The sequence below is a fragment of the Mastigoproctus giganteus genome, chromosome 3 (assembly GCF_048544385.1).
Source record: "Mastigoproctus giganteus isolate SK-2022 chromosome 3, ASM4854438v1, whole genome shotgun sequence".
NCBI lineage: Eukaryota > Metazoa > Arthropoda > Arachnida > Uropygi > Thelyphonidae > Mastigoproctus > Mastigoproctus giganteus.
Window position 1 is genome coordinate 41,570,574 of NC_143577.1, and position 19,317 is coordinate 41,589,890.

Consider the following 19,317-nt stretch of genomic DNA (forward strand, 5'->3'; position numbering starts at 1 on the left):
GAACCCTGTGGGACTCTACTAATAACATTAGTCCACGAAGAGCAGCACCCATTGATTACAACCCTCTGTCTTCTCCCAATCAACCATCCTTTTATCCATTGTAGCAACTTACCCTTAATACTATTCTGCTCCAATTTGTACAGTAGTCTTCCATGCACAACAGTGTCAAAAGCTTTCCTGAAATCCAAGTATATGATATCAAAATTATTTTTTGCATCCAGTTCCTTTGTAAGCACATCATAATAATATCCTATCAAATTTGTCAGACAAGACTTTCCCTTAACAAACCCATGCTGTGTCTGCATTACTGCTGCAGTCTTGTCTAGATGATCCTGCAATGCATCTTTAACCAGTGACTCCATTATTTTACCCAGAACAGAAGTAATACTAACTGGGCTGTATTACTAGTGTCACCCTTCGATCCCCCTTTATGAATTGGCAATACATTTGCATATCTCCAGTCCACGGAGACCTCCCCTGAGTCCAAGTATGCTCTCATAATTATGGCTAAGGGGTTGCTTACTTTCTTTGCCTCCTCCTTTAATATAACTGGATAGATCCCATCCACCCCAGGTGCTTTCTTATGTTTAACTTCCACAATTTCTCCTCCACTTTGCTCTCAGTTATTACAAAATCATTAAGCATCCTGCTACAATTTGATAACTTTCTGGCATTTTCAAACCTTAATAACTCCTCATGTGTGAATGTAGATGCAAAATACTCATTCAGTTTGTTTGCTATCTGAGCAGGATCATCAATAGTCAAACCATCGATATCAAGTGGACAATCAGATTCATCCCCTTCCTTTTAGAGTTTATATAAGTAAAGAAATCCTTGATGTTTTTCTTAGCATCCTTTGCCAAAGATTTCTTGTAATCTGCCTTCGCTGGCCTAACCTCCTTTGTGACTTGATTACAGAATAGCAATACCTTCACATTCAGCATGATCCAGTTAAAAAAAATAAATCACAATAGGCATCTGCCTCAGACCCTGGAGTCTGAATATACATTAATAAAAGTGAAACACACCCTTCTTCATCTCTTAGTTTTCCTGGATTTTAGATTGTAGAAAAACACCTACTATGATAATGGTTCCATTGATAATTACCAAATGAGAAATTATCAGTATTGCAATATAAAATTTGACACAACTAAGATGCAAACACAACAGCATTCATAAGACATTAGAACAGACAACAGCATTTATAACACATCAGAACACTCAGCAGCATTTATAGACACATTAGAACACTAAGCGGCATTTATAACACACGCATGCACACGCTCGTGCGCACGCACACACATTATTATTATGCAGAAATAGCAAAAATTTATAATAAAAAAAAAAAAAAAGAGGGCACTGCAAAATAGCAAAACAGTACAAAAAAACAGTGCACGTCACATGGCAGCCAGCCAGCAGATTTTCAGTTCCTTCAGTGAAGATAAAGGAATGGGTTTTAATTTGAGAACAGAGGACTATAACAGCTTAAGATGCTACATGGCCTCTATTAACTGGACAGATACTATTGTGAGAGTGAATATAGGAGAATTATACCTTTAAAGCAGTGATCAGAGGATCTACAATTGCACTTACACCAATAAGAAAATATTGCAGAGACAGGATGTTGAGATGAATGATAAAAGAGACATAACTTGATCAGCCTCACAAAGGCTGCTTATGAGAAATCACTAGTCAAGAGAGCAAAGAATGGGGGAAAAGAAGTTTTTAATGTATGCAAACACAAAGAAAATAATGAATCTATCAGACCCTGATAGATTCAGGGTCTGATAGATTAATTAATCCCTGATAGACCCTAACAGACACAGGAAAGTTGTAGATATTTTGCTGATGTTACTGATGAACTGAACAGGTATTTCACATTAATCTTTACAGACAAAAGTCAAAGTGAGGAGATACTGTGCTAATGAAACATTTGAGTCTCCTTTGTTTGGTGCATTAGCATATATGCATAAAGCACCTATTGTCTTTGGTCATTTTCTCCTGTCTGTTCTGTTTGTCTGCATGGAATAACCTGACTCCTAATGGATGGATTTTTATAAAATTTTATTTTTAATCTTTCAGAAGAATTTGTCAAGCCATCCAAAATTTCATTAAAATCATATCAAAAGAAATCCTGAAATTATTATTTATTGTCCATCTGTCTGCATGTTATAACTCAAATCCCAGTAGATGGATTTAGATGAAATTTTATAGTTAGCTCTTTTGGAGAGATTTGCCAAGCCTTTTAAAATTTCATTAAAATTGGACCAGAAATCTGGAAATTAGCATTTCTTTATCCATCTGTCTTCATGTAATTAGTCATCTCTCAGTGGACTGATTATCATGAAATTTTATACTTCTCTCTTTTAGACAATTTATTGAGCCTTCCCAAATTTCTTCAAAATTGGACTAACAGAAATCTAGTGATTATTATTTCTTTTTCATACATATCACATAGGCTATCCATACACTGTACATTGCAGATGAGGCATTAGATATTATGTTTGTTCTAATGTTTTGCACATCGGCAGTGACAACAAATAATATCTAATATTGTGTTTGTTCCAAATGTTTTGTACATCTGCTAATGTGCAAAAGGAAATGATTTCATTTTCTTCATAAAAGTTATTGTTATAAATCATGAACTATTACTATTTCCTAATGAACCTGTTAATTTAACACACTGTGTACATTTTTCAACTTGTTTGATGTTAGTATGCAGTAATTTTGAGGGACATGTGCAACTGCACTCAACCATTTAAACTAATTATGAGGGTACCACTGGAGTCAGGGAAGATTTCTTTGAATTGGAGAAGGGCCAACATACTGCCAATCCAAAAAGGTGGCTCTACGTGCACAGTAAATAACCATTTACTGATTTAGTCTGACTTTAGGGGTAAGGAAAATCATGGAAGTGATAATTATAATTGAAATTCAGGGACATCTAGATAGAAATAACATTCTGAAGGAAACAGTAGTTTTGTAAAAGTAAAATCTTGCTTAACTAGCTTGTACACTGGTTAGACTAAAGTACACACACTAGTGCATTTGCAACATGTCTGTACATAGCTAAATTGTTTGAAACAAACAAACTTTGAATATAAGGCATTACTTCAAAACATCAAATGAGTTGCCCTACCTCAAATTTAGTAACACTTCCCAAATAGAGAAGTATATTGTTACTTCTCAGTTGAGTGCCACTACCCATATGATACCATTTCAGGAATGACTGTTCTTCTCTAATTGGGGCTACAAAGCCTCAAGCCAATGGAATAATGTACATGCAGCACAACAATGCAATGTATCGGTAGTTCCCAGCCAAAGTGTGCTCCTAAAATTTTCCCTGGCATTCTTACATTTAACCAATAAAATTACTGAAAAGGACACCAAATTCAAGCCTTACATTAGAACTCCAAAACAAACAAGTTTGCTATTCACACCTCAAAAGATATAAATTTTAAACTATATGAGTAGGGTAAAAGAGCAGGATAACTTGTTATAAAGCAGTTCACAATATGAAATGTTTTAAAATTATGCCTTATATGCAAACTCCCTGTTTACCTTTCAAACAAGTTTAGTTACGCACAAACATGATGTAAATGCACTAACTTATATGTCAGTTTAAAATGTTTTAATATGGCAGATACAAATACAAAAATCAGAAGAATAGTGCCTATGGAAAGATTTGTGAAAAAGGCACATAGCTAAACTGAACATTTCTGTAGAGGGAGTGGAATGAGTTTATGAAATGGGGGGGGGTGATTAATAATATCAGAAAATTGCCTTGTAATATGAAAAAACATCAGTGCAGTAAGAGAATTTAAAAAGATGATCTAGCAATGCCATCATGACCTGGAGACTTGTTAATATAAAGATTATTTAAAATTCAAAATTCTTCTAATCTCTTTCTGATAAAAAACCAAATACATCATATTAAGCAGAGCACAGAAGAAAACAAGGACCAGGAAATTGTTTTTAAAACTGCCACTGAAGCATCTAGGGCCATTAAACCTTAATATATTGTCTGTAAATTGCAAGTAGTCTCTGGTGTGTCTGCCTATTTGCAGGATGAGAAGTCCTGATTTTCTAGGAGAAAATCAGTGCTTCTCATTCTGCAAAATAGGAAAAAACATGCAACTCAATCCTGGTGAAAGGGTCATCTCTAAATGACTGGCAATTGACAAAGTTACTATACTGTCAAGAAGGAATTTATTTAATGATATTTACTGATCATATATTAAGGATTCCTTATGTGCTGTGATATAATGACTAAATGATAAGTACGGGTAGCTTAATTTTCAGCACTCACCTCTCAGCACTTGAGGGGAGTGCTGAAAATTAAGCTACGCTACACTTATCATCTAGTCATTATATATACTTAAAATCTTCAAAATGTTTGGCTCCATAAAAGTGCAATAGCATGTGATTTGTGCAGTATGTATGATTTTTTATTATATTAGTACAAATATTATGTTCATATATGTAATACACATATGAACATAATGTAATACAAGAAGATACCTAGCTGAATGTTTTTACTGAAATCCAGACCTAATATTGACTGACAGTCCAATCGCAATCCTTGACTCTCCTTCTGTATGTAAAGGGCAGCTATGTTATTGTCAGTTCTAGCCTGATAATGTAATTTTATTTTGGAATTAATTTTGATTTTATTTTATTACTTTTATCTAAGGCACTGATGTGACCAGTTTTAGAACTATTTGGTTTCATCATCATACAGCAGGCAACCCCAATTAACGACGATGCTGACAGGTGAACAAATCAAACCAATTCAAACTGAAAACTTTGAAGCTATCTCTGCCTCATTCAGGAAGAAGGCTCAAAAAATGGGATGCTTTCTACAATAAACTGGTGGAAGAAGCTACCAACTTGATTGAGGAACAGCTCGTATTAATTTCTGACCTGGGTGCCTCAAAGGAGGTAAGAACCACCGACAAAACCAAACTGTGATTCAATGAGGTTTTAAAACAGGTGTTCGTGGCAAAAGGCTTAATGGAAATCAAGAAATTCCGTGCTTAATGAAGGCCTCAAGGACTATAAGAAAAAAAGAGCCATCTTCTTGAAGCCGACCACGCTAACCAGGTAGGTAAAGTGCCTGCCTGGCAACCCAAAGGTCAAGGGTTCGATTCCCGCCTTGGGCTTGGATCACAGTAAAATGCAAAAAAAACTTTGGGAGGTGCATTATGGCCATAGAAGCTGATGTGCCAACAACTAACAAGGGAAAAAAAACAATCTTCTTGAAAAAGAAACAACTTGCTAAGAAAAGATTCTAAGAAAAGTATGACATTCAAAACGAATTGTCAGCAAAAAGGCTACTAAATTTGAAATGGAGGAAACTACATTCAGACACTGGGCTAAGGAATACTTTGAAAGGCTGCCAGGTGAAAGGAAAGCTACAAATGATCAAGAATATTGGCCAGAGGACATGGCACAACATTTTTTTGGCAAATGGTGGTGTTTGTGGGAATGTATTATCCAACGTCACTGTTTCTAGAGATCAGATCTCATTAATGCTATTAATACCTTGCCTAACAAATCTACAATCAGCCCCAACAGGTTCCCAATTTTTATTTTAAAAATATGTAGCGCCTATATTATTGATGTGTTGTTGCACATATTCCAAAACATCCTGAAAGATGGAGTGCCTCTCTAAAAGATGGAATCACTACTATGTGAGGCCAGTGCCAAAAAAGAAGAACCCTAAAGACCCTTCAGACTTTCGACCCATATCGATAAGTTGTTTGCTATTAAAACTCTTTGAAAAAGGCCATCCTCCCTGCTTTAACCCAACATTGTTTTGTGCACAGGCCACCTCACCTCCATACCATAGTACAAAGATGATTCACTATTACTAATTTGTTGGAGACTCTCTTCAGAGTACAAGCTTTAAACAAAAAGGCCCAAATTGATATCACATTCTTTGGCCTTAATGTCAAAGGCATTAAGGCAACTTTTAATAATGTTTCCTTATCTGCTCTTGAAAATATTTTGTCAGTTTACTTCCACATTGAAGGCAAACTATTACAGATTATCAACACCATTTTGAAGCCAAGTCACCTAATCGTACAACACCAAGAATTTCATGAAGAATACACCCTCATTTGGGGCATCTTTCAGGGAGATCTTTTATCTGCTTTGCTTTTTGAGGCGGCCCTGAAACCTTTTCTATCACAGAATCAGAGCTTTATTTCATATGGTAATGATTTTAAGTATTTTGTTGTTCCTAGTGAACTAGCCCTTGTGTCCGGTGTCAATTCCCACAACAAAGCTAAGCTATATAAACTGCACATATATTTAGGCAAGATAGGTTTAAAGCTTAAATATGACAAGTCAGCACAACTGACAATAACTAATAAGAAGATAAAGAACAGAATTGAGTTATCTATTAATGGAGCACAGATTAAGAAAGTTGGCAACTACACTGACCTTGGAGTGATATGGGATGAGGGGGCCTTACTTTTAAAAGGCACTTTCAGAACACCAGAACATCAGAACACCTGAAGTGACAATAGGAGATAATTGGGATTCGGAATCAACAACTAGTGACCCAATACATCCAAAGGTGTATCATTCCTGTTTCCCTGCATGCTTCAATTATACGGTCCACTGCCACAAATACTTATATTAGAAAGTTTCTCAGCCTGGAATACTGAGTGCTCTGGTGGTTGAATAGGATTGCCAGGAAGCCCATTACAACTTCAAAATCCATACTGTATACAAACTTAAACATAGCTCTGTGGATACAGATGGTCACCATGCATAACATCTGCACTCTTGCACAACTTCTGACTGGGAGTTTAGATGCCCCTCAAATAGATAATCTTGTAGTGAGGCCTCACCCTGGGGCCCGGCTCTACTACCCTCATAGTCTCCGAAGCACTATCCATCACATGGAGGGATTGAGGTGGCTGTTTCCTGCCAATACTCTGGAGCTCTTTAGAGACTTCAAAGTCGACCTGAACAGATACTGTCATGACAAAACCTACAGGAAGCTGATAGCAGCGGACTTGTATACTACACTACAAATTTAATGAAGAGGAGCATATACATTTCTATGGAATTTGTGCCTATGAACTCTTGATCATCTGTAATGAACAAATTTTGTCTTCAACAGACTTTGTGAGGACTGCAAAAATTCTATGAGATTCATTCATAGTGACTGTTGCTTGTATTTATGTTGCTTGCATCAAGCAACTGTTAATGTATTTATTGTTATGTATTTTATGATTTTCTTCGTTGCTATCTATTTTGTTGTAGGATGTCTGTATTAGCCACCTTCCTGGATAATGTCTGTACAGGGGTGTTAGATAAGTAAACTGATAATATTAATAATAAAATGGATCTCTAGACGAGCATCCAAGTGGTTTATCGAAGAAACTTTTCAGATGAAAATGTAATTAGGGGGAAGTTTATTTCTATAACAGATTATGCTTTGGATCAGGGCCAGATTTCCCATTAGGCACTGTATGCACCGTGCCTAGGGCCTATGAAGAAAGGAGAAAAAAAAGTAAAAAAAAAGGGAGGAAAAGGTTTTCGGACTTAAAAATACAACTTACAAAATACAATAATACAAATAAAAATAAAAATGCAACTATAAAACTTCAACATTATATACTTGAAATTAAAAAAACTATAAAACTTCAACATTATATACTTGAAATTAAAAAAATTATAAAACTTCAACATTATATACTTGAATTTAAAAAAATCAAAATCTAAAATATCGTAAATATCTAGATTACCTGTAGCATTTCTTAAGATTACAAAAGTTCCTTGCTTCAGCTTCTCGTTGTAGCAAAATCTTTAATAATGTCCTTGAAGTCCATATGACTATTATAGTAATATCATTCTCAATACATAGAAGTGCCAACGATGATAAGCAATCTTGGTTCACAGTTGAGCATACACAGTTCTTGATCCACTTAAGTTTCAAAAATGAGCACTCTGCTTCAGCATTCAATCCAATTATGGATAGATAAATTCTTAAAGCTATGTGTACATTTGGGAAACTAATAATCAGTTTATCTTTTATTTGTGCTTTTATTAATTCTGCCACAGATGTTTTGTCCTTGTATAGTGCCGAAAACAATAGGAATTCATCAACAAAGTCTACTTCTAAGTGGGACGAGTAAGTGTTGGCTAATGCTGTGGCTTTGGATCAAATTTCTTCTTTTGACATAGATTTATCTATATCATGCAATGTACTGTATGCAGCACACCATTTTGTCATTTCTGTGACTAGTACATCTACAATATGATAAAAAACTTGAATTCAAAATGTATCTTTTGCTCTTATTTTGGCTCGTACCAATTCCTCTGGTGTTTCATCAAATGGTTTCTTCCTTTTCTGCTTTCAGTCTTCATATTGTCTATAATCAGAATTTGGAACGAATTCTTTTGCCATTTTTTTCAAAATCATCAAATTTGTCTTTGTCTCGAACATCAATCAAATAATCCAATAATTGAGTTATGTATAATTTCACAATTATACATAAATCAATTCCAGGTTCTTGAATTGCTTTATTCACTCTATCTATGTTTTTTAAAAGATCTTTCCAAGTGATAGTCATTAATGCTATTTCTAACCTGTTCAGTTTATTTATCAAAACTTTTGCTTCATGAACCACTGTCAGTTTTTGTTCTTCACATTCTGAGATATCAATGAGTGCTGAACGAATTTTACTGTAATTTTCTTTCAATGATCTCACAGCATTGTAATGGGATGACCATCTTGTGTCTGATAGGTTTTTGACTGAGACTGTATTCTCCATCATACTCAATTTAGATCATCTTTGTGGTGAGGCTGCAAATAATGTGTAGAGTGACTGTAAAATGCCAAAAAAATTAACGACACCCAAACAGCTTTCTGCAGATGTTGTCCCTATTAAATTAAGACTGTGTGAAGCACATGGAACCCATACTGCTAGTTTGTTGACTTCCTTGAATCTGGTTTGGACTCCAGAATACATCCAACTCATATTAGCAACATTGCCATATGACTGAGATCTGCAATTTGCTACATCTATTCGATGTTTATCAATAACAGATGCTACCATGTCAAAAAGATATTTTTCATCATGCTTTTCAATGGGAACCAATATCAGGAAATGCTCATGTACTTCGCCATCTTTTGATATATTACAAATAATGACTGACAACTGAACTGTGTGACCACTTCCATGATTTCCGTTTTTTCTTATATGCTGTTTTAGAAAAGGATCAAACTCAGATAGAAGATTGATTGTTTTTTTTTTTTTTTTTTGTTTGTCATTTGGTTTTTAGGAGCATTAGCAACTAAGGCTATATTGCTCCGGGAATATGCAGTGGTCATTCTCTGACCTTTCCGCATCCTCCGTATTTGGAGGTGACGGGCTTGAACCCCAGTCTAATCAAGAAGTGTGTGCTACGCACTGCTGCTCCTTCCCACCTGGCTAAGGAGGCGCCTTAGATCGATACACCCAAGGAAGTTGTCATTGTTTTTTTTTTTTTTTTTATGTGAACCCCAAACACGAGAGGTATTAGAACCTATAGTACTTAGTACCGTGCTTGGGTTGGAGATTGAGAAGACGAAAGAAGATATTTGTTGACACTGGACTTGAACTTCTGTAGATTGTAATTTTCAGGAAATAAGTATGAAGGAAAGTTGTTCCAGAAAATGGCAGTTGAATGAATAAATGAGGAAGATGAAAAGTTGGCTCTGTGGGTTTGAAGTTGGACAGTAAACGGATGTTGGCTGGTGGCGGCACGTGTTCGGACTGTTTTGAAAGAGAGAGCGGGAATTATAGAAGCCAATTCAGAAGAACAGTGCCCGTGGAAGTATCTGTAGAAGAGGCATGCAGCAGAAACAGTGCGTCTATGAGACAGCGAGTGGAGAGACTCTGTTAGAGATGAATCATTAATTAACCTAACTGCCCTCTTCTGAATGGAATCAAGAAGCCTGAGAGAGGTTTTGGGGGCACCACCCCAGATGTGGGAAAAATATTCCATGGCAGGGCGGATTTGCGATTTATACAGAGTGAGCAGCTGTTTGGAAGAAAAGTAACGCCAAGAGCGAAAGAGAAAACCAAGTTTTTTAGATGCAGAGGAAGCAATATTTGTATGTGCTTGTGCCAAGAGAGATTAAAGTCAGGGTAATCGCCAAAAGAGATATATCATTTTGCCTAGAAATCGGAGTGTCACTAAAGATAAGCATTGGAGCAGAAGAATCCTTTTTGCGAGATATAAGATAAGACTGAGTTTTAGAAGGGTTGAAATCAACTAAGTTGTCTTTGCCCCACTGGAGAATTACCTGAAGATCGGCATTTAAGGAATTGGTAGCAGATTTTCGAGAAGTTGAAGCTGATTGAGCAGGACAAGGTTTCTCAAAATGGAAAGTTGAATGCAATGTGCTATCAGCGGCAAAACTATGGATAGGATTTCCAGTCAATGGAAGAAGGTCATTGATATACAAGAGGAAAAGAGTGTGGGAAAGAACTGAACCTTGGGGGACACTGGCATTAGTGGAGAAGTTAGAAGACAGAGAGCCATCTACCATCACCCTCAGTGAGCGATCAGAGAGAAAACTGGATAACCAATTACTAAAAACAGTTGGCAAACCATAAGATGGAAGCTTGTTTAGAAGCTCTTTAATAAACAGGATCAAAAGCCTTTGAGATGTCAAGAGCAACTACTTGTGATTCACCGAACCTTTCAGGCGCCTCCGTAGCCAGGTGGGAAGGAGCAGCGGTGCATAGCACAGGCTTCTTGATTAGACCGGGGTTCGAGCCCGTCGCCACCAAATACGGAGGATGTGGAAAGGTCAGGGAATGACCACCGCATATCCCGGAGCAATATGGCCTTAGTTGCTAATGCTCCTAAAAAAAAAAAAAAAAAAAAAAAACCAAACCAAAAACCAAAACCGAACCTTTCCATTGAATTAGTCCATAAATGCGTAACATAAGCCAGAATATCACCAGTGGATCGACACTGACGGAATCCATACTAGTGATCGTTGATCAGACGGAAGGTTTCTAGGTAGTTTAAGAGTTGGCGGTTAATTGATTTCTCCATTACTTTAGAAAGAGTAGAAGTAATTGCAATGGGACGATAATTGGATGGGAGGGATTTGTCACCCTTTTTAGGAACTGGCTGGATATGAGCAAATTTCCAAGCAGAAGGAAAAACACCTTTAGAATAAGAAAGTGAAAAAAGGCGGCAAAGAATAGGAGTAAGTTCGGGAGCACAGGTTTTGAGAACAAGTGGAGAAATACCATCAGGACCTGGAGCTTTCTTAGCATCGAGATTCATCAAAATCCTTCTGATATCCTTTTGACGGAAGACCACAGGAGGCATTGAATGGAGTGTGTTGGGAATGGTGGGAGGTGTTTTACCAAGATCATTAATACATGAGCTGGAAGAAAAATGGGATGCTAGCAGGTCAGCTTTATCCTTGGCTGAAGTGACAACAGAACCATCTGGTTTGGACAGAGGTGGGAGCAGAGATGGGCAAAAGTTGCGGCCAATAGCTTTGGCAAGAGACCAGAATGCTCTGCTACCATTAGGGCAAGAAGCAAGTTTTCTACTCTTAGCCTGTTCAAACTCTAGTTTGGACTGATTAATAACTGCTTTACAATTGTTGTGAGCTTTGGTGTAGGCAGAAAATGAAACTGAAGAATTAGAAACAAGCCAATTACGATATGCAACATTCTTCTCTCGGACAGCCTTAGCACATTTATTGGAAAACCAAGGTTTAGATAAAGGACGAGATTTTAAAGTGGAGTGTGGGATAAAGAATTCCATTCCTGCAAGAATAATTTCACTGACACGATCTGAGCAAACGTTGACATCAGAACTTTTTAAACAATAATCCGACCAAGGAAAAGAAGAAAATAAGTCTCGCAGGTCATCCCATTTTGCATTCTTGTAATGTCAAACCACACGAGGTTGGGAATATCCATGAGATAAAGGTTCCATTGGAGAAGAGACAATCACCAAGTTGTGATCTGAGGTACCTAAAGGACCACTCACTTTGACCGTGTACTTGGAAGGGTTGTTTGTGAGAAAAAGATCAAGCGTATTGGCTGTATGATTAGGAAGCCAGCTGGGGTTGTGAACATTAAAATCACCAAGGAAAATTACCTCACTGTTAGAAGAGTTGGACTGGAGAAAGTCAAGTTGCAATGAGAGGAAGTCAAAGAGCTCCAAGTGATTAGTCGAGTTGGGAGAACGGTAGAGACAACAGATGAATTTGACACAATGAGGTAGAGAGATTTTAAGCCAGAGAAGATCAAAGAGAGGAGATTCCAAATTGCCAAGTCTCTGACAGGGAATATCAGAACGGACATATGCACAAGTACCACCTTTGAGGTGAAAGGAATCATACAGCGAATAATTTTGGGCATCTGAGATGAGCAGTAGTTGAATCAACCGATAACTGAGATTCTGTCAGAAAAAGTACATGGGGTTTGGCAGACTGCAAGTGGAAATGGACATCGTTGAGATTAGAATTGAGACCACGTATATTTGTGAAATGAATTAGGAAGTCCTTGGGAGGTTTAGATCTTTTCGCAGATAAGCTTGCTCTGTTTGGATTAGTGTGTTGCTCATTATCAACACAAAAAGCTATACCTCCTTTTGCCAAAAATTTTACTACCGCAATTACTCGTCTTAAAACTTTAGTCCAGTATTTAGTTGCTTTTCCTTCAATTTTGTGTCAATCTGGGTAGACTTTTGGAACTGCAACATTTTTGAGAATTAGATATAGAAGTGAAATGCTCTTTTGATTTTTATTGAGCTGTGATTCTTGCATTTGCATATTTCCAGTCATCGAATCCAGTTTGAAATTTATTACATATCTCATTAAGTCCATCTTTAAATAACATACACACATAACAATACACTTTTCCAGTAGATTCTGAGAATATTAGCCAGTCTCTTTTAACAACCTCGCCATTTCCCATTTTCCTATAAAACATTTCTTTTCTTGCCAAATTTTTGAGAATTGCACTCCAAATACTGAGACGGCACATTTTGGGCAATGTGATGAATGAGATCAGCATTTACTTTTCATTTAGCTGGATCAGTAGTGAAATCTGATAGTGAAACAGATGTTTTTTTGGGTACTTATGTCATTCACAGTCTCTGATTCATCCTTATTTGCAATTACATCAGTTATCGATGTCAACACTACGGAATCTACCTGATCTGGTTCTAATTCTATATCAACTTGACCTTTATTTGTTCCTTTGTTGGTAGGCCTAGAGGTAAGCCTACGAAGGCCATCACTGAAATCTTTAGATTGAGAAAGAGTAGACTTATTGCAGGAGTGGTTTGGAATATTTATATATTTCAGCATTGAATTTTTCATTTTACCCAAAGCTTTATCTTTTTCTTCTTTCATTTTTCATAACCAGTTTCGTGTTTTCGCATATATCCATCAGACATTTTAAATCACGTTAAACACAGTTAACATAATAAATTATTCTAGGATCAGAATATGAAAAATTGAAAATATAGCTCACCAGTCTTCTTTTAAAATTCAAACTGTAATTTACCTCAATATGATATGTTCTACATATCATATTGAGGTAAATTACATATTTCATATTTCATACATATCATATTGAGGTTAATCAGTATGATATGTTCTACATATCATATTGAGGTAAGGATTTCTACGTATCATATTGAGGTAAATTTCTCTTATTCTTCTACAAATATTTAAATCAATGTAGAACATATTAAGCATCATAGTCTGCTTTATACTATCAAATTTTGTGATTTTAATGAATAAATTAAAACTTACAGAGAACAGTAAGATATATTTCTTCTTCACTATCACCTGCTTCATTAACTGCCATACAAATGTAATTACCAGCATCAGATAGTGAAAGTCGATTAAGAGTGATACTAGTATCATCTGGTGAAATAATAATTCTTGATCCAGAAAATAACATCTGAGAATCCTTATACCATATAATACGTGGTTTTGGATATCCTTCCACAGGGCATTCTAATTTCACAGCATCATTCTGTACTGCTACTGGATATTGGTCAACAGCTGATGTGTTAACTGTGGCAGGAACTATGACAATAAATAAAAGTCATAATGGAAATAAAAGCAGAGTCACATCACAAAAATATTTTAATTACAGGAATGAAAGAGAATTAAAAAAGTAATGCGTCAAAATTCACTGTCTCAAGCTTATCTTTACTATTTTCCTTCAAAACAAAAGATCGTAGTATAGAAAATATTGCAATCCATATTATGCAAGGATAAATCGTTTACCCATATGAAAACAATCATATTACCCAGGGAAATAAGTACTAAGCTGAGGTTACAGAGGAATATTTGTGAGTTTGAAACAGAAACAACTATCACAACTAACTGCCACATATATTTCTATTTCAGACTTACAAGTAATATGCTGTATCTTAATCTAAGCTTTGCCTAATTTGCTGCTTTATTTCTTGCTATAATCTGCTTGATTATTGTCTATATTGTCTTATTTTGCTTTATTAATTTTTTCTATATTATCTTTATTTTTACCTTATGCCGTTTTGCTTTAGTTTTATATTACTGTTGTCTGCTTTATTATTTGTTAAAGGGGCACGTTTTACAGCTAAAAGAAAAAAAAAAGTTTGAATAAACATGTCTCAAAAGTATCACTTCTGAGATATTAAATATTACCCATAATAAACCTTAAAAAGTAAAATATCTAAAGTAGCTATTAAAATTGACCTCTATTTTGTTCAATGCAGCATTCAGCATGATGAATTCATGAATCTCTGACAAGTCTTACCAATTCAGGCCTGTTCTTAATGGTTTTAGCAACTTCCAAAATGTCACTTCCGGTTCATTTGGTGTTTCTTTTTTTTTTTTTTTTTTTAATGAAAACCCCAAATACAAGAGGTATTAGAACAACAGTATTTAGTACCATGCCTGGGTTGGAGATTGAGAAGATGAAAGAAGATATTTGTTGACATTAGACTTGAACTTCTGTAGACTGTAATTTTCAGGAAATACAGTCTACAGAAGGAAGGTTGTTCCAGAAAATGGCAGTCGAATGAATAAACGAGGAAGATGAAAAGTTGGTTGTGTGAGTTTGAAGTTGGACAGTAAATGGATGTTGGCTGGTGGTGGTGGCACGTGTTCAGACTGTTTTGAAGGAGAGAGCGGGAATTATAGAAGCTAATTCAGAAGAACACTGCTCATGGAAGTATTTGTAGAAAAGGCATGGAGCAGAAACAGTACGTCTATGAGACAGTGGGTGGAGAGACTCTGTTAGAGATGAGTCATTAATTAACCTAACATCCTTCTTCTAAATGGAATCTAGACGCCTAAGAGTGGTTTTGGGGGTACCGCCCAAGATGTGGGACCAATATTCCATGATAGGGCTTTTTTGCGATTTGTAGATTAAACAGCTGTTTGGAAGAAAAGTAACACTGAGAGCGAAAGAGAAAACCAAGCGAGAATGGAATATTTGTAATATGCTTGTGCCAAGAGAGATTAGAAGTCAGGGTAATCCCCAAAAGAGATATATCATCTTGCCTGGAAATCGGAGTGTCACAAAGATAAGCATAGGAACAGGCAGAAGAATCCGTTTTGCCAGATATAAGACAAGACTGACTTGTGGAAGGATTGAAATCAACTAAGTTGTCTTTGCCCCACTGTAGAATTACCTGGAGATTGGCATATAAGGAATTGGTAGTGGATATTCGGGAAGTTGAAGCTGAGTGAGCAGGGCAAGGTTTCTCAAAATGGAACGTGGAATGCAATGTACTATCGTCGGCAAAACTATGGATAAGATTTCTAGTCAATGGAAGAAGGTCATTAATATGCAAGAGGAAAAGAGTGGGGAAAAGAAATGAACCTTGGGTGACACCAAAATTAGTGGTGTAATTAGAAGACAGAGAACCATCTACCATCACCCTCAGTGAGCGATCAGAGAGAAAACTGGACAAACAATTGCAAAAAACTGTTGGTAAACCATAAGAAGGAAGCTTATTTAGACCTTTATGCCAAACATGATCAAAAGCCTTTGAGATGTCAAGAGCAACTGCTTGTGTTTCACTGAACTCTTCCATTGAATTTGTCTATAAATGGGTAACATAAGCAAGGATATCACCAGTGGACTGACAATGGTGGAATCCATACTGGCAATCGTTGATCAGATGAAAGGATTCTAGGTAGTTTAAGAGTTGGCAGTTAATTGATTTCTCCATTACTTTAGAAAGAGTAGAAGTAATTGCAATGGGACGATAATTGGATGGGAGGGATTTGTCACTCTTTTTAGGAACTGGCTGGATATGAGCAAATTTGCAAGCAGAAGGAAAAACACCTTTAGAATAAGAAAGGGAAAAAAGGCAGCAAAGAACAGGAGTAAGTTCAGGAGAACAAGTGTGTGGTAATACAAGTAGAATTAACCATGGATTTCATGTTACCACACACAAAGTAATCTAAAGATGTGAGATCAGGGGATCATATTGTCCACTGTACATTGCTCTTCGAACCAATTGATCAGTTATATACTCTGTATTTAAAATGGCAGAAAGATCACAAGGAAAAGTGGGTTGGTGCACTATTATGCATAAACCGTATCCTTTGCTCATTTTAGCATTAGCATTAGCAAGGGCACATGATGCAAAAAAGCAAGCTTATATAGCATCAGCCAAAAAAGAAAAAAAAAAAAAAACCTTCTCATTTCACCCATTCACCAAATGTTTTTCCAGTTCTGCCTTGAATCTGTTTAAGCCTATCAACTTCTACAACGACAGATGGAAGTTTGTTCCAGTAATCAACCATCTGCTGGCTAAAGGCAAACTTCTGCACATCTATCCTACAAACTGTCTTTCCTCAATTTGAATTTATGCCCTCTCAGACGATTATTCTGAGCAAGAGGAAGAATCTCGTTAGCATTGAGCATGCTCAAACCATTCAGTGTTTTATACACCTCAATCATATCATCTCGCAGGTGCCTAGTCTCCAGACATTGTAATTTGCAAAACTTAAGCCTTTCTTCGTAAGAGCAACCCTTTGTTCCATTCAATAATCTTGTTGCCCTTCTCTGTACTTGTTCCAATGGCTCTACATCCTTCATAAAATTACTCAATGTATGGCCTGACCATTGCCTTATACAAGGGGATAATCACCTCCTTATCCCTGCTAGAAAAATTCCTCTATATCATTGACAAGACACTAAGAGCTACTCTTGCTGAGCAGTCTGCACTGCTCAGAAAACTTCATATCTGCCTGCACAATTACCCCCAGGTCCTTTTCACTCTCTACCACTGTCAGTGTAGTACCACACAGTTAATACATTACTCTGGGGTTACTGCTTCCTATATGCAGTACTTTATATTTTTCAATGTTAAACTTCAGTTGCCACCTCTCAGCCCATCTGCTCAACTTTTCTAGATCCTGTTGCAGCAGCATACTGTCATTAGTGTCATTAACAACCTTGCAATCCTTCGTATCATCTGCAAACTTGGACATTGAGCCTGATATACCATCATCAATATCATTAATGAATACAGAAAACAACAATGGACCCAAAACTGTACCCTGGAGGACTCCACTAATAACATCAGTCCACGAAGAGCAGTGTCCATTGATTACCACTCTCTGTTTTCTCAACCATCCCTTTATCCATAGCAGCAATTTGTCTCTAATGCCACACTGCTCCAATTTGTGCAGCAGTCTTCCATGTGCAACAATATCAAAAACATTTCTAAGATCCAAATATATGATATCAAAATTATTCTTTGCATACAGTTCCTTTGTGTCTACATCATAGTATCCAATCAAATTGGTCACACAAGACTTCCCTTTAACAAACCCATGCTGTGTCCGAGCTATAGCTGAAGTCTTGTCTAGATGAGCCTGCAAGAGGATATGTCTTCTGGTAGTTTTCAAGAGAATATGTCGTCTGGTAGTTTTCAAGAGGATATGTCGTCTGGTAGTTTTCAAGAGGATATGTCTTCTAGTAGTTTTCAAGAGGATATGTCTTCTAGTTGTTTTCAAGAGGATATGTCTTCTGGTAGTAGTTCAGACAAATTGTTTCTCAGAAAATATAGACATATCATTCCTGAGAGCTTTGCTGATAAAAAAAAAAAAAAAAAAAAAAAAAAATCAATAAAACGTCCCAAAGAACACCAAACAATACATTACAGGAAAAGGTAAGTTGATAACAAGTACTGACAATTGTATGTTGGTTTTCTTTGGCCCAGGTATGACTGTTTTGAGAGTTGAGAATTCATTTCTTGTAAAACATGGTTGATCTGCAACCAAAACATGGCTGAGAAATTGAGGAATCTGTGTACATTGCAAAATAAGTCACTGACAAAAGTTTCTGCATTTATATGTAACATATGGCAATCATTTTTGCAAAGGTGTAATGTGAAATGGGCAAACAGCAAATTTTAAAATACAGCACTTTACAATTTAGACTTCTTTAAATTCTGACATATTTTACAAAAAAATATATAAATTTTAAAATCTGGAAATAATAAGAAGGAAATATGGCAATTGTATCAACAATAACATATGTCTTTAACAATTTACCCAAAAATGTATGACATTTCTCTCTTTATAACATATTGTTTTGTTTGTTATTTGGTTTTTAGGAGCATTAGCAACTAATGCCATATTGCTCCAGGACTATGCAGTAGTCATTCCCTGACCTTTCCGCATCCTCCGTATTTGGTGGTCATGGGCTCGAATTCCGGTCTAATCAAGAAGCATGTGCTACACACTGCTGCTCCTGCCCACCTGGCTATGGAGGTGCCTTTTTTATAACACATGTTTGTAGGACTATCTTTTCTAATTGTTTTAGATTTTTAGTTGTTTCTTTTCTAGTTGTTCTTTTATAGTTGATCTTTTCTAGTTGTTTTAGATTTCTAGTTGTTTCTTTTCTAGTTGTTCTAGATGTTTATAGGACTATCTTCAAACTGTTTTTACAGCCACAAAAATTTAAACTGCATAGATCAGTGGTTCCCAAACTGCTCTGCAGTTCCAAAGGATCCGCAAACAGTTCCCAGGGGATCTGCGGATAATTTCTGTAATGGCTACTTTGAATTTTACTTATTTTTTTTAAAACAAAATCTAAATATCGTTACACATTGGAGGTTACACCCAAGATGAGAATTCAGTTGTCTACAATCACTCTCAACTTTAACGACTTTGAAAAAACAACATCATTCTTCACACAGCCTATGAAGTACGATTGATTGTATGCTCAAATAATGACAGTCTATTATTCAGTTATTTTTTGGGTCAGTCTTAAAAAAAAAAAAAAGGAAGTTTGTAAACATATAATA

The 19,317-nt window shown here is 36.2% G+C and overlaps 1 protein-coding gene across 1 annotated transcript in view; it reads right to left on the reverse strand.

Moving 5' to 3' along the window:
• Nucleotides 1–19,317, reverse strand: part of LOC150087903 (hemicentin-1-like) — a 1,496,027-nt gene that overhangs the window by 617,445 nt on the left and 859,265 nt on the right. The window contains exon 45 of the mRNA XM_090369959.1: nt 13,805–14,083. Coding sequence (XP_090226085.1) covers nt 13,805–14,083 — 279 coding nt within the window. The remainder of the gene's footprint in view (nt 1–13,804; nt 14,084–19,317) is intronic.